This window comes from Periplaneta americana, chromosome 17 (assembly GCF_040183065.1).
Source record: "Periplaneta americana isolate PAMFEO1 chromosome 17, P.americana_PAMFEO1_priV1, whole genome shotgun sequence".
Taxonomy (NCBI): domain Eukaryota; kingdom Metazoa; phylum Arthropoda; class Insecta; order Blattodea; family Blattidae; genus Periplaneta; species Periplaneta americana.
In genome coordinates, this window is record NC_091133.1 from 50,644,604 (window position 1) to 50,670,522 (window position 25,919).

General features: G+C 36.0%; 1 protein-coding gene across 1 annotated transcript; it reads left to right on the forward strand.

Moving 5' to 3' along the window:
• On the forward strand, positions 1 to 25,558 carry LOC138692873 (methyl farnesoate epoxidase-like). The gene is made up of 9 exons (XM_069816179.1): positions 1 to 158; positions 6,440 to 6,548; positions 6,628 to 6,867; positions 7,426 to 7,583; positions 12,132 to 12,374; positions 19,221 to 19,335; positions 20,300 to 20,480; positions 22,149 to 22,266; positions 23,020 to 25,558. Exons 2-9 carry the CDS (start codon positions 6,464 to 6,466, stop codon positions 23,341 to 23,343), a joined length of 1,464 nt encoding a protein of 487 aa, XP_069672280.1. The 5' UTR covers positions 1 to 158; positions 6,440 to 6,463; the 3' UTR covers positions 23,344 to 25,558.
• Positions 25,559 to 25,919: the final 361 nt, after the last annotated feature.

Sequence of the window (25,919 nt, forward strand, 5' to 3'; positions counted from 1 at the left end):
GTTTCTGCGTACGGTCAGGGTCACATTATGGCATTGAAAACGTGAAGATAAATACAACATCTTCACAGTGAGGCGAAGACCGCAGAGTGTTGATGTTCCAAGAATATTTATTCGACTTCGGACAACTACAATAATACAGTCTTGAACTGGTGATTGAGGTAGGTACTTACGTCTAGTTTTGAATAAATTTGGGTCTTGTTGAACATCTTTTTTTAACATTTACGGGAAATTCCAATTCAACAACAAGAGTGAAGGTTCAAACGTCTATGGCACACTAACATAATATAAATTTTACACATTTGGGACATGTACAAATTCTAGTTTAACTCATAATTTGTAATTTTATCTCTCTTAATAATGACGTTTACGGAGACAAATACGTATTTATGTTGTACGCCTACATTGTATCAGGCCTATTTTCTATTTTTTTTTACACAATTTCAAACTTACATCCCAGATAGACACATCGCGTGGGACTCTTGTCACATGGTGACGTTAAACTGTGGGAATTATTTTAAAACGATATAATACGTGAAATTGTAATCTAATGTCTTATGTACGAGATGGACCTCGAGCACACGACCATAAGCTTTACGTAATAAACAAGCTGCGCCTTAAAGCTTATGTAACACAATAATTTGTTTTGGATTTTGACAAAAATGCATGCTAATATGTTCAGAAAATATATGTGTGTCCTGTCACCATTTGTCACTGTTTAAGGAAAGTTTTGAGTTGTTGAGAACAGTCGTGTTCGCCATCATAATACAATATATGAATTTATACTTATTTGTTTGAAACCGACTGAAAAAAATGACTTTCTGGAAATAAGCTCTACACACAATTTTATGTAGGCCTACGTATGTTACAGATTTTAATATACAATACATTCTACATGTTTCCTATAAACAAACAAACAAACAAACAAACAAACAAACAAACAAACAAACAAACAAACAAACAAACAAACAAACAAACAGACAAACAGACAGACAGATAAATAAATAAATAAATAAATAAATAAATAAATAAATAAATAAATAAATAAATAAATAAATAAATAAATAAATAAATAAATAAATAAATAAATAAATAAACAAACAAACAAGTTACTTACTTATTACCAAATGCCTTTTAAGGAACTCGCAGGTTCATTGCTGCCCTCACATAAGCCCGCCATCGGTCCGTATCCTGTGCAAAATTAATCCATTCTCTATCATCATATCCCACCTCCCTCAAATCCATTTTAACATTATCTTCCCATCTACGTCTTGGCCTCCCCAAAGGTCTTTTTCCCTCCGGCCTCCCAACTAACACTCTATATGTATTTCTGGATTCGCCCATAAGTGCTACATGCCCTGCCCATCTGGAACGTTTGGATTTAATGTTCCTAATCATGTCAGATGAAAAATACAATGCGACAAATAAACATATAAGTAGAATAAATAAATAAATAAATAAATAAATAAATAAATAAATAAATAAATAAATAAATAATATATACAGAGTGGCCGACTTAACTCCTTCACCTCCGAGAGCGTGTGAAATATTTCAGATACACACAAACCGACAATTACTACTCGGGACAACTATCTTCACCGGCGGCTTGTTTCTAAACCAACTCGACTGCGCTTCGATATCGGGAGTAAGCTTACACTCAACAGCAAATATTGATACAATCATTTGCTGCTCTGTCACCGTGCGGAAAGAAAGTTACTTCGGAACAGAGTTGCCAGCCCTGAGGCCTGACTGGATCGCACAATTGGTTCCAAATTATCGTACTTTTGATTGGAGGATCGTACACTACATATAAAATAGGCCTATTTTGATTATTTTATCTAAACTCTCTCCACAGTGTTTTATTTAAACTTTTTAAAAATTCTTATAAAGAAATAATTGTTAAAAATTAAATATTAGCACATAAAATGATAGTTTAAATACTTTGTTGTCTCCGTACCTTGGGGGGATCTTCATAAGGATCAACAACAGCAGGAACATAAGAGCCAGAACCTACATTTAGCCCTTTTACAGTTTGTTTCATCAGAGCAAAAACCAAGCTTTAAATTAGGGAATTTGTTTACCATAATTTTCTATAATTTTATTTCCGTCCTGTATATCTAGGTACACAGGATATATTTTTTGGGAGTAGAACATACTAGGACCACTATCACTATCTTCTGATTCCACTGCTACTATTTCACGTCAGAACCTATCACAATGACATCTGATTTCTTACAGCCCGTACACGACCATGAAACACGACTGGCACAAGCAAGTATATACCATATATAACAGGCTGTTCTATGTTCCTTTGTATGTACAAAATAGGCTCATATATTGAATATGTATGTTTCCTTTTTCTGTTACGGGGTTATCAAAACATTATAACCAACTTATTAGTTGTTATTACAAGCTTACGTGGCTGCAGTAATTATGTTTAGACTATTGAGAGGACTGGAGAGAACATTTCTCTGACATATTTGGAAATAAACAAAGGAATATTTGTCAGCATCATTTTTAATAACCACAAGTAATGGTCACTACGTGATTTCTTGTCGCTATGAAAATGTTTACCAACATCAAGCTGTCATGTCACCTGGGCTTGGATACATAGGAGAGCAATGTTTATAGAAATATGTTTTGCGACAGTCGACTTCTACAGCAATTGTAACGCAGAAGTGCTCCATGCAGAAACTACTATAAATGTATAAATGAAATATAACTTACCCGTAATACTGGAGAAAGCTATATATAAAATTTAATTGTAATAAATATTTAAAATTCTCTTCTTTTGACATGTTTTACCCTCTTTGCAATAGGATCCTACATTTTACGCACTATTCGCGGATCGCACGATCGTACATGATACCAAATTATCGCACATGCACGATCCTTATTGTATGGTTGACATATTTTTATCAATTTTATATACTGATAGTGCTATTCAACAAACATAAGGACCCCGGACTCATTTCATCGGCATTATCACCTTCAACTCATTCAGACGCTAAATAACCGAAGATGTTGATAAAGCGTCGCAAATAACCTAAAAAATAACAAACATAAAATATGTAACATGAGTTCTATGTATTTTATATTTTTATATTTTTCACGTATTACATTTTCGGCAAGTCAGTGAAACAATATACAGATTAATTAAATTGAACATATCTCTTACAATGAAATTAGACACTTACTACATAGCCTATAACTCATGATTTTAATTATTTATTATGTTTATCACAGTGAATACTATATTGGAGTTATGTTTTAGATATCGTCATAACATTTGAATATCTGATGATGTCGTACAGACGAAAACGTTCATACATTTTCTTTAATAAAATGTATTAGCAAATATTAATTTGCAACAAATGATAGATCATATGATTGAGAAATTTTAAATAAATTTATATCTTGAACTGATTTATCTGAAAATCAAAATGAATTGTAAGATATCTGTGTGGTTAGTTTATGAGAAGTATTTTTGCCATATCGACAGACATTATTAGAACTGCAAGGTAAACTAAACTGTACTGTTGGAATTAAGTTATTAGAAAAAACTATGTTTTTATTGTCAAATACTGCTGTATATTATCTATGCAGATTGTACAGTATGAAAGTTGTTCATTGACAGTAACGGCACAGAGTAAATCCGTCAGATAAAAAGAAAAGAATTTTCCTTTGACATTTTGTGTTATTTCTTTATATTTATTAGAAAATCGAATTTGTTTATAGAAAGAATTGCAACTCACAATAAATCCAGTAGCACTTGGCAATACATGGAAACATCCCCTTTCTGCAGCAGTGAGGGGAAAATATGTAAAGAAACACTTCCTGTAGCAAGCAACGCTCTACAAAACGCTCTACGCCCCGCGATACTCAACTTTTAAGCCTTGGTTTTTCTGAACCGATGCATGCGACGTGCGAGGTGCGAGGTCCGCCTCGCACAAATCCGGACTAAACGAGAGATAGTGAGTGGTGTCTATAGCTGCGAGGTGCGCAGACCTCGCATCTCGCAGTTATAGAAACCACTCACTATCTCTCGTATAGTCCGGATTTGTGCAAGGCGGGCCTCGTACCTCGCACGTCGCATGCGTCGGTTCAGAAAAACCAAGGGTTAAAAGGACTCATTGAACACCTTCCATCATGTACGTAATAAAATCCAAACTCCAAATTATTCCGTTCTTAAAATCTATAGGGTGAACGTGAACACAGTTTAGCAGTATGCTACAAGTACAATTCACAATGTGAAGGAGCAGTCGTTTGAGTTTATCACTGACGTGAGTTGAAGTGTACTTAAACATTTGGAACACATTTTTAGAAATCGTATGTAAAATACAATGCAACAATTTGATGTTAATAAACAAGTGTTTTGAAGCAGTACTACGTCATTTCCCGAGTGTAGGTAGAGGGTAGGCTACGTATGGATTTCCGTCTGTTATAAAAAGTGCGAACTTTGAAACTGTTACTGCACGGAAAATGGAAGAGCTAAGTTATTAATTATTCATTTAAATAGAGGTTAGATGTCGCTTCTTAGCAATAGTAAACCGGTAAGACCAGATGGGTGCTGGAGTAGAGGGGCGTCGCGAAAATGGTCGCGGTATGAGTCACAGCCGATTGCGTCAGTGTGATTTGAGATAAGGAAGCGATCACTACCTCGTTCTGTAGCTTAAAGACAACGCTATCAGTGAAAAAAAATCATTTATCTGCGAGTTCATTTACGAGATTTACGAGACTCAGTTTGTGTGAGTAATAGTGAAAATTCGGAGCAAAATATCATCGCGAGCCGCACTTTTAATTCAAAAAAGATTTTCAATTGAAAGTGAAGGTGATTGACAATCATTATGTAAACTGAAATCATTATCACAGCGACAGTCAAAACACCGCATCCCTTCAAATATTGATCAGTGGGCAGGTTATACTTAATATTTATTGACAATGACAAAGTAGACGAGAACAGAAGTGTATGAAATCTTGGGAAAGTATACTAAAATATAAACGACTAAAGTGAAAGGGAACTTGTGATGATAGGAAGGAATGAACGTAAAAGTGATTAGTCTAGTAATGTTAGTAAAGAAACGAACATTATTGAGCGTAGCCCTATAACCAGATAGCTAGGGGGAACAAATTAATAATTGAGCTGATGTTATGAAGGAAAATAACAAGGTGTATATTAAGTATCAGAATTTGCCTTTACATCCAGTCCACTAGTCTTTAGACCGTACTGCTTTTCACAACCGGTCCTATTTTGTAGGTTTCGCCCCCCCCCCCACCAAGTATTAAGTAAGTATGTATAGAGTTATAGACGGAAATAACAGGTATGAGAGTGAATGACAGTCGTGGTGGCACCGAATGCAGGAATGTCAATATTAGATGATATGGATGGAATTTTTTCCTCGTAATATTCCATAGTGTGTTACGTAAAACTATCGAAGGCTTTTTCATAATCTAAAAACATTACATAAGTGGGCAAATTGAATTCTCGTCTCTTTGGGATTATATGTACCAAAATAAAACACAATCAGTGGAAGATCGGCCTTCTCTGAACTCACAGTGCTCCTCATTTTTATAATATTTTATTCTCACTTATGTTTATCCGACGAGTTATCACTTTGGAATAAAGTTTGTATGAAGAGTTTAAGAGTCAATGCTCCCAAAGTTGTTACAATCACTGCAATTGCCTTTATTGTATATTGGCATTATTACAGCTATCGTATATTCCTCAGTAAGCTGATATGTAGTTCAACAAATATAAATTATATTTCATAGCTTTTGCTTAATTTGCATTGGTGCAATTTTTAAAAATTCAGTATACATTCCATCGCCGTCAGTACATTTGGTGTTATGGAAAGAGTTCAAAATTGATTCCATTTAATTAAAATCTATGAAGTCCATGTATTTCATAGGGATTTACAGTTTCATTGTCTATATTATTTCTCCATGACTTTGGGAAAAAAAGATAAGACAATTCATCTGCTACAGTATTGCAAACGATTATTTTTGTAAAAACCTGGAAATAATTTTTTTTATATCATAATAATTTTTCTTTAGCCTATACTTCGTATAACGAGGAAGAAAAATCAAAAGTATAATTATATACATTTTCAATTAGTAAGACATTAATATCTTGCAGAAAATTTTAATTTAAGTTGGTTATTTAATGACGCTATATCAACTACTAGGTAATGTAGTGTCGATGGAATTTATGACAGAGAGCTGATATTTGGTGAGATGAGGCCGAGGGTTCACCATAGATCAACTGACATTCCTTTACATTTGGGAAAAACCTCAGAAAAATCCAAATACATAATCAGTCTGAGAGGAAATCGAACGCACGCTCGAGCGCAGCTCCAAATAAGGTTCAAACCTTGGAACTGTAGTTGGTAACATAGACAGTGCTTAGCAAAGAAGTATACCATTAACTATTTTTGTTTTACAGTGACCTGAATACAAACAAAACGATATGGCAGTCGCACTTATTTTGGGATTTGTAATCCTTCTTTTGGTTTATCACTGGATGACAATGAAGCCGAAAGACTTTCCGCCAGGTAAGGAACCACAAACATTTGGGAACAATGAAACTTATATTTAGTTGCACATGAACATTCACATGTCACAATCCCACAGGTCCTCCGTATCTGCCCATAGTGGGCTCTATTTTTTCCATGCCGAAGAAACTAGCGCACATGACCATGGCAGGGGAGTGGCGCCAAAAGTATGGACCAGTGGTGGGATTCTTCTTAGGCCCCAGAACTGCAGTGGCGATCTGCGGTCCCAGAGAAGTGCTGGAAGTTCTGCGAAGAGAGGAGTTCCAAATCAGACCGGATGGTGATTTCTTTAGAGAGAGATCCTTCGGCAAGAAACTTGGTAAGATCTGAGTCACGCCCATAAAATAAATTCATATTTACTTCATTAAAATTACTTCTTTTGTTTACCAATATGGTTCAGTGGATAGAATGTATGCTTTGCAACCAAACGGTCCGTGGTTCGATTCCCATCTAGAGCGGAGATTTCACTGCATCCCACGGGATTGGGTGATTTTCCTTTGTCTTGCCTTATCCTGTGACGTCTCTACAGTTGTCCTGGATCGTGCTGACGGCATGGTTGGAGAGGTTCACATTTTGAGAGAGTCTAGTGTTGGTCCAAAGACACCCACCCTAAACCGCATTGGACTGTTATATTAAAAGATTTGAAATCGGAACTGAACAAGCAGAAGATATTTCTTGAACAAGCATAAAATTATGTGAGAAATCTATTTGCTTGAGTGCAATAAGGGATATTTACACGAATTTGTCATTTATTATGTTCCTTGTAAAGTTCTATACAAGTATTTCATCATAATTTTGAGCCGAATACATGTTTTACACTTACTTATGTTCTTTCAACAAACATATCTCTTATTGATATGAACAATTGATTGTGTAGGTATATTCTTCTCTGATGGTCCATTCTGGGTCGAACAGAGGAGATTCACTTTAAGACATCTAAGAGATTTTGGCTTCGGAAAGAAATCAATGGAAGGATTCATCTTGGATGAAGTCGAAGATATTCTGTTGCATATGAAGGATCTCAAAGTTATGCAGGTGAATACACTCAATTATGCATTTTCTGGAATTTTATTTAGTTATGAGTTTGAAGAATATTTTCTTAAAAATGTTTAACGTCTTGCTTTAGTCAAATTATGCCAAGCATTCAGAACGCAGTTCTGTGAGTTAAATTCATCTAATACAGTAGATTGTGACTACTCTTCGCTAGATTTATGTTATTTCTCATATAAAATATTAATTTGTAGATTATGTGTTTAGTCCTTCCTATGGTTATCTAGAGGCTCCGGGCAATCCACAATAGTATACATATGTATGGAGTATAACGTACACAATTTAGGTATGCTGTTCAGTGAACATGACAAAACAAAACAAAGCTAGGCTCTTGGGGATCAGTGCTCTAATAGGATTTGGTATCGAGCATTTCATTAGGAAAGAATAAAATATATTTTATTAGGAAGAAGGAGAAATATTTAATTTGATACACTTAAAATGTTTACAGCCACTCGTAAAGTGTAGAGACATGATACTCTTCATCATTCATCGTTTCAATTTCTCGTCATTGGAACTTCCTACCTTATACCTTAAACCTTAAGGAGCTGTCACACATTGACTACTTTCAAAAGCCGCTTGTCAAACAGACTGCTTAGACACTGATCTTTATTAAAATGTAATTTTGTAATATACGATTTTTTATTTTGAATATATAAATTGTCTCTATTATTTTAATTACTTCGATTCACATTCTTGCAATATTGTTTGACAATCAGAATTACATGTAACTAAACTAATCTTTATTTTGATATTAGGCCTATTATTATTATTATTATTATTATTATTATTATTATTATTATTTGTATATTACTCCTGTATTACTTTCATTTTTATATTTGCTACTGTTCCTATACTGATTGAGTGGAAGAGAAGGCCTTTTGGTCTTAACTCTGCCAGCAGATATAAATCTATTAAATCAATAAATATAAAGCTTCCTCTAATCCAACGGTCTGAGGTGTAAGCCCCTCCCCCGTCGCTGCTGGCCATGAATTACAATTCTTGACATATCCATGGAGGCCGGCCGAGAGCGTCAGCAGCTTCGGAGGGCTGCCGCAGGCGCGATATGATAACCACCAGAAATGAAGACGAAATATTGATAAGGAAGGAAAGGAAGTGGCGAGAATGAATGGGGTGCCAAGCGCCTGATAAAGTTACCTGATATTCATCCATAGGAGTGAGGGAAAACCCCCGAAAAACCTCACCCAGGCAACTTGTTCTAAGCGGAGAATCGAACCTCCGCCCGCTGTGTTCGGGAGAGAAGACGCTACCACGAGATCACAGTGGTGGACATCCTCCGGAGCTTAGTAATTCGATTTTGTGAATCTCGAGGAAACATTTAATAGTAGAATCAGTAAACCTGAAATTATTGAGGCTACTAGAAAAATTGCAATTGATACCGCAAGCAGACCGGATCATGTGATTGTATGGACAATTAAAAGTAACATAGCCTTAAACATAATTTAAATAATAATAGAAAAAATCTTGTTTATGGGCAAGTAACACCAATCTTTACGAAAAAAGAACAATTCTAATTCACAAGGGTGGTGATAAAAATGTACTAACTGGCGCCCAGTAACAATTTGCTCAGTTATCCGAAAAGTAATTGAGAGAACACTTAACAAACGTCTTCGTAACTACGTTACATTTAATGAGCACCAGACAGGTTTTGTAAGTTCACCTGGGATGCAAGTCAATACAGGGCTCCAAAGGTTGCGGGTTCGATCCCGGGCCAGATCGATGGCATTTAAGTGTGCTTAAATGCGACAGGCTCATGTCAGTAGATTTACTGGCTTGTAAAAGAACTCCTGCGGACAAAATTCCGGCACATCCGGCGACGCTGATATAACCTCTGCAGTTGCGAGCGTCGTTAAATAAAACATAACATTTAACATTTAATACAGGGCTCCTACAAAAGACCTACCCGGTTATGTTCTATGAATCTGAGGTACATGAAAATAGCATCAATGGAAAGAGAAACTCAAAAAGTTTAGTTGTGGCAACATTGTTTTCCTAGTTGTTAACACTCCCTCACAATAGCGCATATAAATAAATTTGTTCATTGTTAAGGCGAAATGGCTGCTATAGAGGACAGAAAAGCTTGATTTTCATGTGAACTAATCGATTATTAATATGCAACGGCATTACCGAACAAAGTTTGGTACAGATCCACCCAGTGGCCCTATAATCCGTCTAAATGGTACACTGAGTTTAAGGCAAGATTCTTCGCAAGCGGTTGCGATTTCACCCGTACCGACTACAGTTGCTGCAAGCCCTAAAACAAGAGGAAAAAGTGCTACGAAGAAATTTCTGCATAAGTATGCCGACTTTAATTGAAAACGATGATCAATTTATTCGTTCCGTGGTGTTTTCTGGCGAAGCCACTTTTCATCTTTTTGGTAAGGTGAACAGACATAACCTTAGAATCTTAGGGGTCGGAAAATCCGCGTACATACCTAAATGGAATTTGATTATAGGCTTGATGTGTGCCGTGTTACCAAGAGGGGACACACTGAACATCTTTAAAGTAAGGAACAAACCTTTTTGAATTTATCTTTCCATTGGTATTACTATTTTCAGACATCTCAGATTCATAGAACATAAATTACATGTGGTCGAAACCGGAAAGATCTTTTATAGGAGCCCTTTTAGACAATATCCTAAAGTCTGCAAAAGAGAGGAAGGAGTCCATCTGTGTGGATATGTTATGTTTTATTTAACGACGCTCGCAACTGCAGAGGTTATATCAGCGTCGCCGGATGTGCCGGAATTTTGTCCCGCAAGAGTTCTTTTACATGCCAGTAAATCTACTGACATGAGTCTGTCGCATTTACGCACATTTAAATGCCATCGACCTGGCCCGGGATCGAACCCGCAACCTTGGGCATAGGAGGCCAGCACTATATCAACTTGCCAACCAGGTCGACTTCTGTGTGGATTTTCTAGAGTATATACAAGGTGGTTCACTTAATTCTTCCCCTCCGATAGCTTGTGAAATATTTCAGATATACAGAAACCAACAATTATAAGTTAAATTACATCGAAGGGGATATCTGATACGTGTAAAACAATTTTGAAGATATTAGAGTCAACTTTCTTTGTTTAGGTGGGAACCAACTATGTTTTCTGTTGCAAATGTTGCGTTAGCTCTGTCTAATAACAACTGGCTACTTTACTGACTGTTTGAATGTTACCGGTAAGAGTAAACATAATGTCTGACCAAGGATCCAACAGAGAGAGGACAATTCTGGTTAGAATTGTGCGTCAATTAAATCACAAACACAATGTACTGTACATTTTAATACCATGGAAATGTTGCACATGGTGAGTAAAAGTATTATACAATAAAAAAAATGAACAAATATTCTCCGGTGTGCAATCAGAATCAATGTCTGTAATCAAATTCCTAGAAATTATTGGCAAGTTAAATTGATTTCACGTTTAAAACCTTCATACCAATTAATTGTACAATTCTAGTGAAATGTAGTTTAACGTACCTACACACACGTAAAACACTTCGCCGATGTCTTATCGTTCAATTGTCCAGTATAGAACTGAAGAAAATAAGGGTTGTATTGGGTAGTGTACAGTATTATGGGTGTGTTCGAGCTTCAATTACGTCATTGTGAACTAGACATAAGGAAGGATGCGTCAGATATTGTTTATGTTTACTCTTACCGGTGGCATTTTGAATAGTCGGTAAAGTAGTCAGTTGTTATTAGACAGAGCTAACGCAACATTTGCAATACAAAACATAGTTGGTTTCCATTTAAAAAAAGAAAGTTGACTCTAATATACATTACCTGTATCAGATGCCCCCTTCGATGTAATTTAACTTGTAATTGTCGGTTTGTGTATATCTGAAATATTCACACACTATCGGAGGTGAAAGAGTTAAGTGGGCCATTCTGTATAAGTCACGAACTATAAAAGCAAATATACAAGTTAGTATAAAAGTTGTTGGTTTAATGGCTGGAGCACGAGAACTATACCCAAATGTTTGATGCAGTTTTGGACTTCACTATATCTACAGAAGTCATATTTCTTAGATATTGGAATTGCTGTGATTAAGGGTTCTATTTCCATATTAAAAAAACATTTCATTGACAGTAATGATACATTTTAATATTTTCGTGTGAAACAAAATCATACTGTTTAATTTCTGTTACATTTAATAGAATTTTTGTATGTTAGAGCTATTTTTCTATTTTTGTATTAGACATTTTTGTCATGTTATTATATGTACATTTTCCAGTTGTCTATATAACTTTGTACATGTGGCAGCCCTCTGATGAGGGAAATTTTATAAATGAATGAATGAATGAATGAATGAATGAATGAATAAATAATTAAAAATAATTAATAATAACTACCGGTACCGTACTATCTTAATTAGTTCACGCTTCACCACTGTGATTTTGAATGTTCTAATTACTTGTACAACCCAACAACTTCAATGATGTCATGTTTCACGTCAATAAGAGCAGGATAGCCGAATGTCTCTGAAATAAACTTTACTTATTGCATGTGATGCAGGTGACCGGACTGTTCACCGTGTCCGCTCTGAACGTGTTGTGGGGCATGATTGCTGGGATCAGGTACGAACGAAACGATGAGCGTCTGCAGGATCTTCTCAAAAAACTCACTGAGGTCTTCCGTGCAGGCAATCCCACTGGACCTCTCACCAATATATTTCCCATTCTCAAATGGATCGCCCCGGGCTTACTAGGACACACTAAGACCATGGACACACTCAAGAGCCTACAAGAATTCTTCAGAGTAAGTGAGCTGGCAGTCACTTCTATTTGTCAGTGCTTTTCTACAGGACTATTTAAGAATCAATCAACTGACGGGCACTTCTTTTGTACAAGTTTATAAGTAAGTTAGCTGGCAGTCATTTCTGTTCGTCAACGCTTTTTCTGAAAGACTAAGAGTTTAACTGACTTGCACGAATTTATAAGTATTTTTGCTTATGCTCACAGATCGACAGAGCTGCATTCTTTTAATCCAAAGGTGTCTGCGCACTGGGAAAAAAGTCTGGTTTTAACATTTCATCAGCACATATTTCAATGAGTTATTTTCTTCAAATTTTTTGGAACTTCAACCACTTGAAAGCAAGTGTCTAAAAACGAATTCAGTATACATCTTTTACTGTTGTAATTGTTTCAACTTTCTTCCCGAAAATACTCAAAAACTCTTATTTAAAATTGTGTAAACTTAATTACATGTATACAAAAACAAATTCAGAATTTGCCCTATCATACATAGCTATATTTTTCACAAGTTCTTGAATACACTGGAATGAATCGAATTAATTTTTGTCAAGTGATTCCGATCAGAAATAAGATTCTTTATATATCCTTTGATTTTATCCCTGGCCTTGCAAACTACTACTCAAAGTGTTTTAAGGGTTCGAAAATATTAGCAAGGAAAGCTAGTATAAGATGCCAAAGATAACTGAAAACTAGGTTTGCTAGTATATGAAGACAAAGGGAACTGAAAAGTAGGTTTATATTCCGATTTCTAGTCTTAAACTACAGGGACATCATTTTATTTTTACTTCAATTTTTATTGTACCTGAGTTTTTGAATGTACTTCACTCCCACCCCTTCTACTAGTGACGTTCCAACTGATCTGCACACAGAACCAAGACCGCATTGAGTTAGTGAGTATAGTATGTTTCAGAAATATGTTCGCGTTTTCCAGTGATGAAAGAGCTTTCAATATTGAATCATATTTTCGCACAGGTACTGTCGTCCGTTTGCCTACGTCGCATCCCTGTTTCCCCCACCTGCTTCTGCTCGCCCCTCTCTAAGGGCTAGTGGCTGGGCTGTCTTAGATCTTTTCTGAAAACATTAATTTCTGTTAGGAATTGGACGTCTACTTAAGATTATACAACTGTTTAAAATAACTTAAATAAAAGGGCCTTGTTGAGTAATTAACTGTCACGTGATTTTCCCCCTGCGACATAACCACTTGGATGGACAGAAGATAACATGTCTGAATAATTTTATCTGTGCGGGTCGGGCAGAAGTGAAGATTGAATTTACAGTACGTAAGGTACTCTTTTATAGAGTAGGTACAGAATTATTTCAACATGAGTTACTAGTACGGAGGACTAAACTGGCAATAATTGGAATTAGATGCAATAGTCTATAGTGCGATAATATGCACAAAAGAACTGAAGCCTGTATCGAAATGAACGGCCACCATTTTCAAAAATGTGTTTAAATATCCATATTATCATTATTTTTCAATTTAACTTATTCCCTATAGGCTATTGCACGCTAATGTGCTGTAGACAGTATAATATACACTGCACAATGAATACATTCGCATGGACAGCTCAGTTTGTGAGTAAAAACACTTATTGTTAATACAGTACTGTATTTTGATTAAACAAAAACCTAATAAAAATTATCAAACTCAAAATTGCGATATTTCCTAGTTTACGTAAATGGATGAACTACTTTTCTTCCCTCCTGTACCTAGTAAAGTGATTTGTTTGTATTTTACGCCAGTATCATCGAACTCCAGTCGTGGAAGGGGTTAGCAAACGGTGTTTCCTGTTCTCGATCCGTTAATTCAAAGGTATAGCCAGGTTAATATTAAAAATGTTAGTAAAAATAAAATGATGTCCCTGTATATTAACAGTTCTGCTCTTAACTGGAAAACCATTTTCAACACATTAGGCATGCTTCTCGAAAACCATCTTACTTCCTAGTGATAAAAAAGATTTTCATATAACGAACCCACACATTCATAAATTTTGCTGAAAATACAAGTTTGCAACACTTTTTCTTCGATGGCATTTACCACTTTAATGTAGGTAGGTGTTATCAAACATGTTCGAAAATCCAGAAAACAAAGATAAACAAATTAAGCTATTGGGTAGAAAATAGCGCAAGCATCATTTGCTTTTGTATTGAACTATTACCGCAGCGCCACAGCGCCGTGGCGGTATAGTTCGAAGTACTACAAATTGTTTATTATATTTCTTACTATTGTTGCATAGCATACTTTTATTTTAGACCTTTTATTTGTTTTCGATTTTACAGGGACTTTCATTTTTTGTACGGGATTAAAAAGGGTAGTGGCGATCGCAAACAAAAGTACTGTCCAAAAGTGGATCGCATCTTGTAAAAGTTTGGGAACCATTGCCCTAGAGGGAGTCTAAGGTATAATTCTTCATTGCTATACTGCAATAAATGGATAGTGATGGGAGGATTTTTAGTAACTTTTTTCCTCCAATTGAATTTTTCTATGTTAATTATTCACATAGATCTAATCTAACTTAGCTAATGCTAATTTAATATTATATTTAAATGCTCTTGTCGGCCTGGGTGGCGTAGTTGGTATAGCGCTGGCCTTCTGTGCCCAAGGTTGCGGGTTCGATCCCGGCGCAGGTCAATGGAATTTAAGTATATTTACTGGCATGTAAGTGTGCTTAAGATTCATGTCAGTAGATTTACTGACATGTAAAAGAACTCCTGCGGGACAAAATTTCGGCACATCGGCGACCCTGATATAACCTCGGCTGTTGCGAGCGTCGTTAAATAAAAGTAACATTTTTAACATTTTACATGCTCTTTAACTTCTACTGTATTTTGGATGCTCAAAAATCCTCGAATATGTTGTGGGGCATGCACTGAAGATGAAAGCAGTATATTCCTATGGAACGTAAGAAAATCTTTACTTTATAAATGAGATATAAAAGAAAATTCAAACTCAGGATATTCATGGAACTATTACCAAAAATGTTTTGCCGTCTGTGTGCCTCCCTGGCTGTCTGTTTTTCTGCGTGTGTGCAAAGATAATTTGTTCTAAACTACTTAACGAATTTTGTTCAGATTCAGTTTTCAGTTCTTTATTTCAAGTCAACAGCATACAAGTGCTAACCACTGATACGTGGAAACGCCCTGTAACAATTCAGCCCCTCAGGCCAAGATAATGATAATCGACATACTTCGGCCCTATAATTTACATTCTTTACTATAGCCTACTTTATCCATCGCAATTGTTTGCTCTAATATCATCTTCTATTCGAGTATTTAATTTTATAATTCACTACTTCTAAGTTCAGGCCTAGGATTTTCTCATTCTCATCTCGATATTCTTCCCAGTCTCACTTTACTATTCTTACTATGCCTCTTTTATATTTATCACTATTAATTGAAGGGTTCAGAGCCATAGTGGGTCAAACACCATTTATTAAAAACGTATAAAGCAAGGGTTAAAGTTACGTGAATACCATAGTTTAATGAAGATTGACATATCATTTAGTTTTAATGTGTATACTTTATATTACTTGCGTCGCCCTGGTTGGCAAGTTGGTATAGCGCTCGCCTTCTATGCCCAAGGTTGCGGGTTCGATCCCGGGCCAGGTCGATGGCATTTAAGTGTGCTTAAATGCGACAGGCTCATGTCAGTAGATTTACTGGCATGTAAAAGAACTCCTGCGGGACAAAATTCCGGCACATCCGGCGACGCTGATATAACCTCTGCAGTTGCGAACGTCGTTAAATAAAACATAACATTAACATTATATTACTTGCTATATGTTTCCATTGAATTATGGTAATAACTTCGTTTTAACCCTTGTTTTCTACGGTTTTAGTAAATGGCACTTGGCCCACTATGGTTCTGAACCCTTCAATTGTTTCCACAGGTTCTTTGTAGTTAAACAATTATCACTTAAACTAAAAAAATTCCTTATTCTTCGCTTAGTTCACTGACCACACATTTTTCTTTCACTGCTTGCACTTCCTAGTCACTTTATCTGCTTATCTCTTGTATTTTCACTATTCACCTTCATTCTTAACACAAAATCATGAACGCTCCACTTTTTATAAATGTAATTTCCCTTCCACCCTATATTCCTCTTCTACCATCTCTTTACTCTAGACATCTCTCTCTTAGGTTAATAAACTCTATATTGTCTTTAGTATATCCCCAAATGGATAATCTGTGCTGTTGTTGTTTTGAATGGTTCCCTCATCTGACCGTGAATCCTTCCTATCCTGACACAAATTCCTTTCTTTCTGTAAGTCTACTGCCCGCTTCTGTCAAATTACTGATTTTCTTCTTAGACACTTCTTCTGACACTTCCCTTTTCCCTTCCCCTTGTACTTCTCCCTCCTCTTGTTTACTTGGATAGACTTGATTTCCACTCCTATAATCACATCATTATTACTCTAATTCCTCCCCCCCCCCCCATCGCCTAGACTCCTGGTTTCTCTTCTTTTTTTCCTCGCTCGTCTTCTTTCTTGCGCCCGTGTTCCTTGTGACGCTCTTCTTCGCATTCCTGCTCAAGTACGATGCCCTTACCGCCGCTCTTAGCAGACTTGTATTTGCCTTACGTTACATGTTTACGTTACTGTTTCTGCTTCCATCTTCATGTCGAGTCATATTTACACTTCCCCGTTCGTCATTATGTGGTTTCGCTACTATCCTCTCCAGTTACCGTGTGGTGATCTGCCATAGTCTGTTGTTTCGTCCTTGCAGTTGGAATAACTTTTTCCACCATCCCTTTTCCCTTACTCGTTTTAAGTAGATACATAGAGTGAGTACATATTTAGTTACTAGCCGTACCCGTGCGCTCCGCTGCACCCGTTAGAAATAAATATAAAGTAATTACATAATTAAACTAGGACGTTTGACCCAAGGAACATTCGTGTTTGATAGAAGGATAAATCGTTTAATATGTTACTTAATTTAAATTATATTTAAATAATTAAAATGCGATCATTTTGGTCCAGAGATCACTCATTTGGTGCAATGACAATTCCTTTAACATGTTTCTTAATTTTTATTACATGCAAACATAGTTTAATGAACATTGACATCATTTAGATTTAATGTGAATACTTTATTTTACTTGCCATATGTTTCCATTGAATTATGGTAATAACTTAATTTTAACCCTTGTTTTCTACGTATTCAGGAAATGGCGCTTGGCCCACTATGGTTCTGAACCCTTCAAATAACTTATATTATATTATATTATATTATATTATATTATATTATATTATATTATATATTATATAAAAAGTGTGTTGATAACGGATGTAACTTACATAATCATTATTTTAAGAAATACAGGAAACGAATATACAGAATAGCCTACCAAGTTTTCTGTGCATAAGAAGCTATTTTAATTTTGCCTGTACTCAATTCACTCAGAAGTTACTGTAATAACATTATAGCATTATATCCATCTAGAGAAACTACACTTTCAAATGGTGAAGTAATAATTAATTATACAAATCGGTTAATTTAGCTTCCGACATTACTTCATACAAACACAGAAACATTCTCTGTAGGCTATGTTTCATAGCATTCGATTGTTGTTGTCCAAGGCCCCTTATACACGAAGTCATTTGTTTTTTTTATTTAATTACACCGCCTTAGATGGCAGTTATTTTAATTTTAAAACTCATTTATCTCATTAAATATCAGTCCTATCAAAATTTTTCAAAGAATAAAACTTATCGGAAATGATTTTTAAAGAAACTTTTGTTATGTAACATTTTTAAAAAAATCAATAATAAGCGAGATACTTCGATTTATTTAATTCAGGCCTCCTTATAATCCCCTTTTTAAATAATGTATTTTGAATGCCATATAGCCTAAAATCTAAGTTACAACGAACTTAATTTATATTCGAATTTTCATCGAAATCCGTTCAGCCATTATCGCGTGAAAAGGTAACAAACATCCAGACAGACAGACAGACAGACATACAAACAAAAATTAAAAAAAAGCGATTTTCGGTTTCAGGGTGGTTAATTATATATGTTAGGACCAATTATTTTTGGAAAATCGAAAATTACCGGAAAAATTTCGGCTACAGATTTATTATTAGTACAGATTCTTAGTGTATAGATAGTATAGTGGAAGAGAAGGCCTCGTGGCCTTAATTTTGCCAGGCAATATACTACTACTACTACTACTACTACTACTAATACTAATAATACTACTACCACCACCACTACTACTACAACATTATGAATCGTTATCATCAACTGTCGGCTGTCTATTTCTTCCCTCTGCAAAACTGTCCACTTCTCCTTTGGAACCTGTCCACCGTTCTCTCTCGTTCTTCTCGTTGATACATGTAATCCAAATTTTGGATGATCTTTGTTCCTCAAAACAATACTCCAGATCATAAAATTTTCCATTCACTTTCAGCATATCTTCATATATTTTAGCGAAATGATCTTTCGTTCTAGCTACTTTCATATAAGCTAGTAGCAGTTTTCTTCTGTTTCTTACTTCAAATGGCATAACCAATTCTGCTCTTACTCCAGAACCACTGAATCATCCTAGGTTATTCAGAATAACTTCCCTGATTCTTATATTCTTAAAACTCCCTAAGATAGGTCTATTTGAGCCTTTCCCTAATCTATATGTATGGTCGTCATGTTCTTCCCTAAACTCAAGATTAAAGATCAAGATCACTTTACAAATGTCGATTACTGTATTCAAGATTATCGCTATATAGAGCACAAAAAAGGGCAGGTGCACGAATCCCTGCGATGTCCAGTCCTAGCAAAGCTAAGCTAATATTTCATCTTCGTATAATACTATTTTTTACCCTGTTGTATAATTTGTGTTAATTTTCAGCAATCAATCAGAGAACACCACAAGTCACTGGACGAGAATAATCCAAGAGATTTAACTGATGTTTACTTGAAGGAAATGAAACGACAGTACGACAACCCAGACTCCACGTTCACAGGTAATGTAAACATGAATAATGTTTCGAAGCAAATTAGAGTTAATGCTCATTCTTATTATAATACATCACATCGGAATTTAGAATTTGGGCAAGGTATGTTAATATGGTTTTCGTAACGGTGATTTATACTTTTTTTTTGTGATAGAGGAAATTGTTTATATAGAAAACTTTCAATTTTCGACACTGACTAGTAAGTGTGGTGGAATATATCTTTCAATAAAGAATTATGTACTAAATATAGAGTGTCTCAGGAGGAATGTAAAATACTTCAGGATTATGACGTTTGGGTTAATCTACATCGATTTAACCTGAATGTACCTGTGTCTGAAATGTAACGGTCGGGAAGTCAGTGATGGGGAAATTTTTAAATGGAGAGTGGCATTACAGATGTATTTCTACGTTTTAGAACATTGTGATGTGATATATTATTGAAAATGCGTGAGAGAAAGTACTTTAATGGATATAAATCTCCATAAAATTTAGTGGAAATGGAAGTTACTTTATCAAAGATGACGTCAGTGCATTCACTTATTTAAACAAAAGACACTTATAAATATCTCTGCCAACTGACTGAACGGAAATGGTTTTCTTAAATAATTTTCACTTTGTGCAACATAATATTCTTTTAAAATATAAATTCCACTATTTAATAATACTGAAGAACAAGACGCTTAAATTTTTACGTTGTCAGAAATAGGACTTACTTCAAAATTTCATTCTTTTTTCCCAACCCTATTTTGGAGTTAAAGGAATCAGATTTGTGGCGTTGAAGTGATGAGTGACATTTTAAAAGTTCGGCTCAATCAGGATCATTCACGAGACATTCGTAAGTTTTTAATGAAAATTCACAGGGGCATACAAAACTGATCTTTCTAAGTTTATTGAATATCAGTTTAAATAAGTGAATAGACGTACTATTAAATATCAATTGTATCTACAGTAATTAATGAATTCCAATTTGCAGAGGAAGGCCTCATCACGATCTGTCTAGACATGTTCGCTGCAGGAGGGGAGGCCACGACGAGTACCTTGGGTTTCTGTCTGCTGTACATGGTCGTGTATCCCGAGGTTCAGAAGAAGGTGCAGAAGGAGTTGGATGCCGTAGTAGGCAGGGACAGACGTCCGACCCTCGAGGACAGAGCCAAGTATGACTGTGTTATAATCTTATAAGTTAAAAAAAATGTCATTATCGTCCATTTACCTCGCAGTGCAATAAACCATGAAATTATATAATGCACGTTAACCCAACATCAATATCTTTTCTCATTCTGCCTTCAAGCATTAGATCCAATAACCTGTTGCAGCTTCATTTCTAATTTTGTTGCCATCTTTTCCTAGGGCAGCCAAATCTCCGATTTCCTGAGGGAATATAATGTAGTATTTGAGAGGGCAATCTGTTATTATCTATTCGTATAATATGTTGTAGCCAATTATTTCTATACCTAACAATATTCTCGCTTAAACTGACAATAATGTAACTTTTTATTTCAACACAATAGTAATCACTTTCTATGATTGAATGTAAACACTCCCGTCAACAATGGGATTTCTACTCCACACAGTAACACAGTATTCGTTATTGCACTCCACAGACGACAATGACCATTTACTTGAATTATTGAAAAAACAATGTACTGTTAATCGTAACTAATGTTCACAAAGCACTATTTAAAAATCAGAACTGTCAGTTCTCAGTTCACAGTTCGTTTGCCTTGGCTAGTTCTTCTAGTTCAGTCACTCGAGTTCACAGTATCTCGAACCCCAGACCTTCAGAGACAGTCCACTGAACTTCGAACTCAGGTCCCCCAACTGCGGTCCACTGCACTCAAACTCAGCACTTCCGGCTCCTACAGTTACGGACACAACTCAAGTCGAACTCCGGTCTCGAAGCTGGCTTCACTGCTACACAAGACTGGCTGGCTTGCTGTCCAACGATTACAACAACTGCTCAGCTCACTTGCGTCTCTTCTTTTATAACCAAACCATAGTTTCGAGAAGCAACGATTTCGCGAACAATCTTCAGATGTCGAGAAGATGGCGCCTATCTAGGCTTCTCTGGATTTCTCCCCTCAGTCACCAGCTGCTTTACTTCCCCCTCACCCTTCGTCACGTCCGCGCCGCCACCTCGCGCCCCCTCTTACGTCTGTCCCCTCCAGACCCGAGCGGCCACAACTTTCTTCGCTGCGTCGCTCGTTTTCTCGTGTGCCCCCGACCTCTGTGGGACGCGATTGACCCTCGGCTGTCACAATATGTAACCTAGTGCTTTGTTCTTCATTTGCGATGCTCTCACTGCTCTTTACTGTCATCTCTGATCTTAAAAACGCATTTCTTCACACTGTACTCTACTCTTGTTCTTCGAAGTTAGTATCCAATTTTCACTATCATATAGATAAATTCTTACGGACTTTGTTTTATAAAATGTTATTTATTATTCCATTCTTATTTTACCTTTTAAGTTACTTGAATAGGGATAGACATACGGTTAAACCTTTATAATTTATCGTGCCATTTTCCAACTTAGAACTTTGTTTTAAGAAATAGTCTATTATTAACTGAGTTTTGTGAATAGAAACATAAGAATCCAGTATATTTTTAGACGCTAAAATTTCCTTTGGGGCAAAATTAGTTTCTTCAAAATGACTGAAGATAATATAACAAAAGTAAAAAAGAATCAGGTTGGGCTTGGCATATTAATTAGATTACACTTCCACCACGGGGCCTGCAAAATGTGGCTTAAACAGTGTTTCAAATAATAAATTACATCATATACACTCATAAAGCAAAATAGGCCTATTTTACTTCATTTATTGCAGACTTCCGTACATGGAGGCGGTGTTAACAGAACTGCTACGTGTGTGTTCCGTCGCACCCACTACACCACCGCACAGCGTGAATCGGGACACCTACGTCAACGGGCACTTCATCCCAAAGGTAAAACGAAGCTTTCAGCACAAACATTTTATTTCGGAAGATTCACCACGAAATTCTCCACAGTGGCTCAGATGGTAGCGATTCTGTAGCTACAAATCAAGCGGACAAATTTCGGTTGCAGACAGGGAAGTTGAAATATGTATATGTCCCTCCAATAAGAACTGATGTGACCCTTGTATTTACTCTGTATTATATTTAAGACGAAGATGGCTTTCAAGAATTCTGACCAGTGACCACAAGACCAGAGAACCTCGCTACACGTAAATGTAAATGATCATGATTAGCCTATCGCAGGGTGAGGACGAAATGCACTAACGAGCTCGGCATTTGAAGGTAAATAATACCGATACTGTCTCGCAAGAAATGTCGGGTTTAGAGCAAAATTTTAGTTGGCGTGTGATGTGAAAATAAATTAATCTAACCTTCAAAATAGAAGTAATTAAATTCTATGGTCTTGAGTCAGCTTTCAGTGAGATTTGTTATCCCACGAGAGTACCTATTTCTGATAATGATGCGAAAAGTTCAGTGATACCCATTTCAACGACTTCCAAATTTTGGAAATATTTTCCACACAGGAACTGGGCCATGGATCGAAACAGATGGTGATCTGAAGGTCGCGTTGTATGCCGTGTGTTATAGCAATTTGATTCCTTCCAATTTCGGATTTTTATGGCTGTTACAGCAGTACAGGATTTTGCATTGTAACTGCCTAACTGAACATAATATACGTCATACTATTCATTGTTATAATAGGATTCCATGGTGCTGGTGAACCTCTACAGTCTCTTCCAAGACAAGGAGCACTGGGGCGACCCCGAGGTGTTCAGACCCGAACGCTTCCTGGATGCGGATGGAAAGTTCGTCAAGGATGAATGGATGATTCCGTTCGGCGTGGGCAAGCGGGTGTGCGTCGGCGAGGTGCTACTCCGAAGCGTCGCCTTCCTGTTCTTCACATCTATCGTGCAGGAGTTCTGGCTTAGCGTGCCTGAGGGCGACCCCAAACCCTCAACCGTGCCTCTCTCGGGGTTCACCATTGCCCCTGCACCATTTAGGGTTAAAGTCACTAAGAGGGCCTGAACTACAACTGTTACTACATAGCAAGAAAGCAAATACTGCGGCATAGTTTAAACTTTTCTTCTTTCTCGCTTACAGTCTCTTCGTCACCAACATCAAAGATTGTATCTTCTCTGTGCTAAAGGATAGTGTGTAATCAGTTCGTGAACGACGATGGAGCTGTGATCCACTGAGATGAAGGGGGTTGTAATCAAAGAGTAACAAACTATCTAGAGAAAATTGGTAGCGGGTTTGATTATAATTCCGGCCTTATCCTCTTCCACCTCTTCACTCATGGCTGGACATAATTTTTATTTTAAATCCGCGTTTCTTATAATTTGTTAGAATAATTATGTGATTTTAAAAATTCTGTGAGTGGTTATATAGAATTGAGCCTTTATGATAACTACACATTCGTAAATTATTTATTATAAACTGTTACTAAAGTGCTACAGGCTATTAAAATTCAAATCAAATAGTTATCACACACTCATTATAGGGAATATGCAGAGGAAAGTTGTAGTGTTGCAAAAATCGGTACCTGATACCAAATGCTTTTTGGAATTCCTGTTATCCGTGTACAGCGTTCTCTTACATTGTTGGTATATCTTATTCATATTGAATGCCTGTAAATTTATCTGGGAGAACGCAAATGAAATACAGATTGATTCTGTGACTTTATTGCAGACTTTTAGGGATGATAGAGGGGAAAGGAACTGACTACCCTACCCCATTATCTCCTGGTTTAGTTGCTTCGTGAGTGATGTCTTGTTGTTGTCACTTATGTCTTGTTGTCACTTATGTCTTGTTGTTGTCACTTATGAGGTTCAAACCTGTCTTCGGATAATTGACTAAACAACAGAGGAGCTCGTAGTGAACAACTTCAATACAGAAACTCTCATCTGTGTCACGTTCTGTAATTAATTTTACCAAACGGATCGCTTCTGGACACGGGTTCCTATATGAAAGTTGTTCAAAATGATCTCTTCTATCAACCTCAAAAGCTTGTAATAACGTCACACAATGACCCGGTACAATAACGTTTTAGATAAAAGCAAATATGTCTCAGTCTGAGATAAAAATATTCCTGTCACTTGACAAGTATGAAAAAAGCATAACGGAAAGACCCTAATAGCCCAATCTTTTTTATTGGGATATAGGTACTTACTGTAATTACAGAGTTTTAAATTAAATACAGGCGTCGCTGAATATTTATAAATTTCATAATGTCGATTTAATATTATTTGCAATGCAATTGTTTAACAGTAGTAAATCAGTTGGTTAAGAAGTTTTCATTTGAATCCTATGTTCATAAGTTAAATTCCAGCCTAAGACGATGATTTTTAAGAACGATAAAAACCCTTAGCATTGATTACCTCGGAAGAAAGTAAAGCTGGAATGTCCGTTTCGTAGATTCGTGAAAAAGCTTTCTAAAGAGTACGAGGGCTCTAGGAAAAATTTACCAGATATATCTCGCCTATGTCAAAAATTGAAGTAATACAATGTTCTGGTATGTGTGGCCTTTTAATGGGCGGGGGATTCGGCTCACCCTCCAAGTCTAATCAATAAAATCCTTTAATGATTTAATGTAACGAATACTGTGATGTCAATATTTCATATAGCGACGAAAAGTGAAGTTGTGTTGTTCTGCATTTCATGGCTTTAGTTGTGAATACTTTGATATTTGCAAGGTAAAAGTCTTTTGTGTGATGATTAGTGTTAGTATATCCGTTTACATATTAATTCATTACTTTTAACCTTGTGTATATCTGAAACAGTTATGGAAGGAATGGAGTCATTGAGAAATATATTGCCAAGCGTTCCTCCACATTAGTTAAGATGATATTATTATGCGTTCATAAGTGTTGCCGAGAAATTATACTAGAAAGACTTTGTACCAAATCTGGGCAAGTGAGACCAAAAAGGTTTCGAAAGCTATTGAATGCTGATCAACATTAATAAAATGGACAGTTATTTCAAAAGAACGATGAGTACATAGAGTTTACTTAATTTTGTCAACTGGGATAATTAAAAAAATGACGAGTTTCCAATAGATTCTCGTCTGTTGTGTAAAACAGACTGTAATTAGCCTATTTAGAAAAGTGGCCTTAAAGTACTGTAAAACTGTAATAATGTTTAATTTATATGTTAAGAGGTTATGTTCGTCTATGCATTAGTCTGTTGTCATTATGTAGTTTTCTATTTGATGAATTAAACAGATTATCAAATCATTTAAAAATCCTCTTTTATATACTATGCTTTCCTCAAAGATGTTATGTCATTGGTATTTTATAACATGCATGACATTACTCTGCGGCCTGGAGAATACAACGCTTTTCATAATTGTTTCTGCAGTGAATTTACAAGCACTTGATACGTATTCTATCAGTACACTGATTATCAAAAAAGACTTTACTATTTTACAAGCTTATAGAATTTTATCTACATATTTTAAAGAAATGGTTAAGGTGTCATTTTAAAGCAAAACATATCAAGTTTTGACTCATGTAGTGACGTAGTACCAAATTCAGACACCAAGAGCTCTACATCAGTTGCAGTACAAAATGTCTACTTTCACTAGTGAGGAACTTGCTTGATGT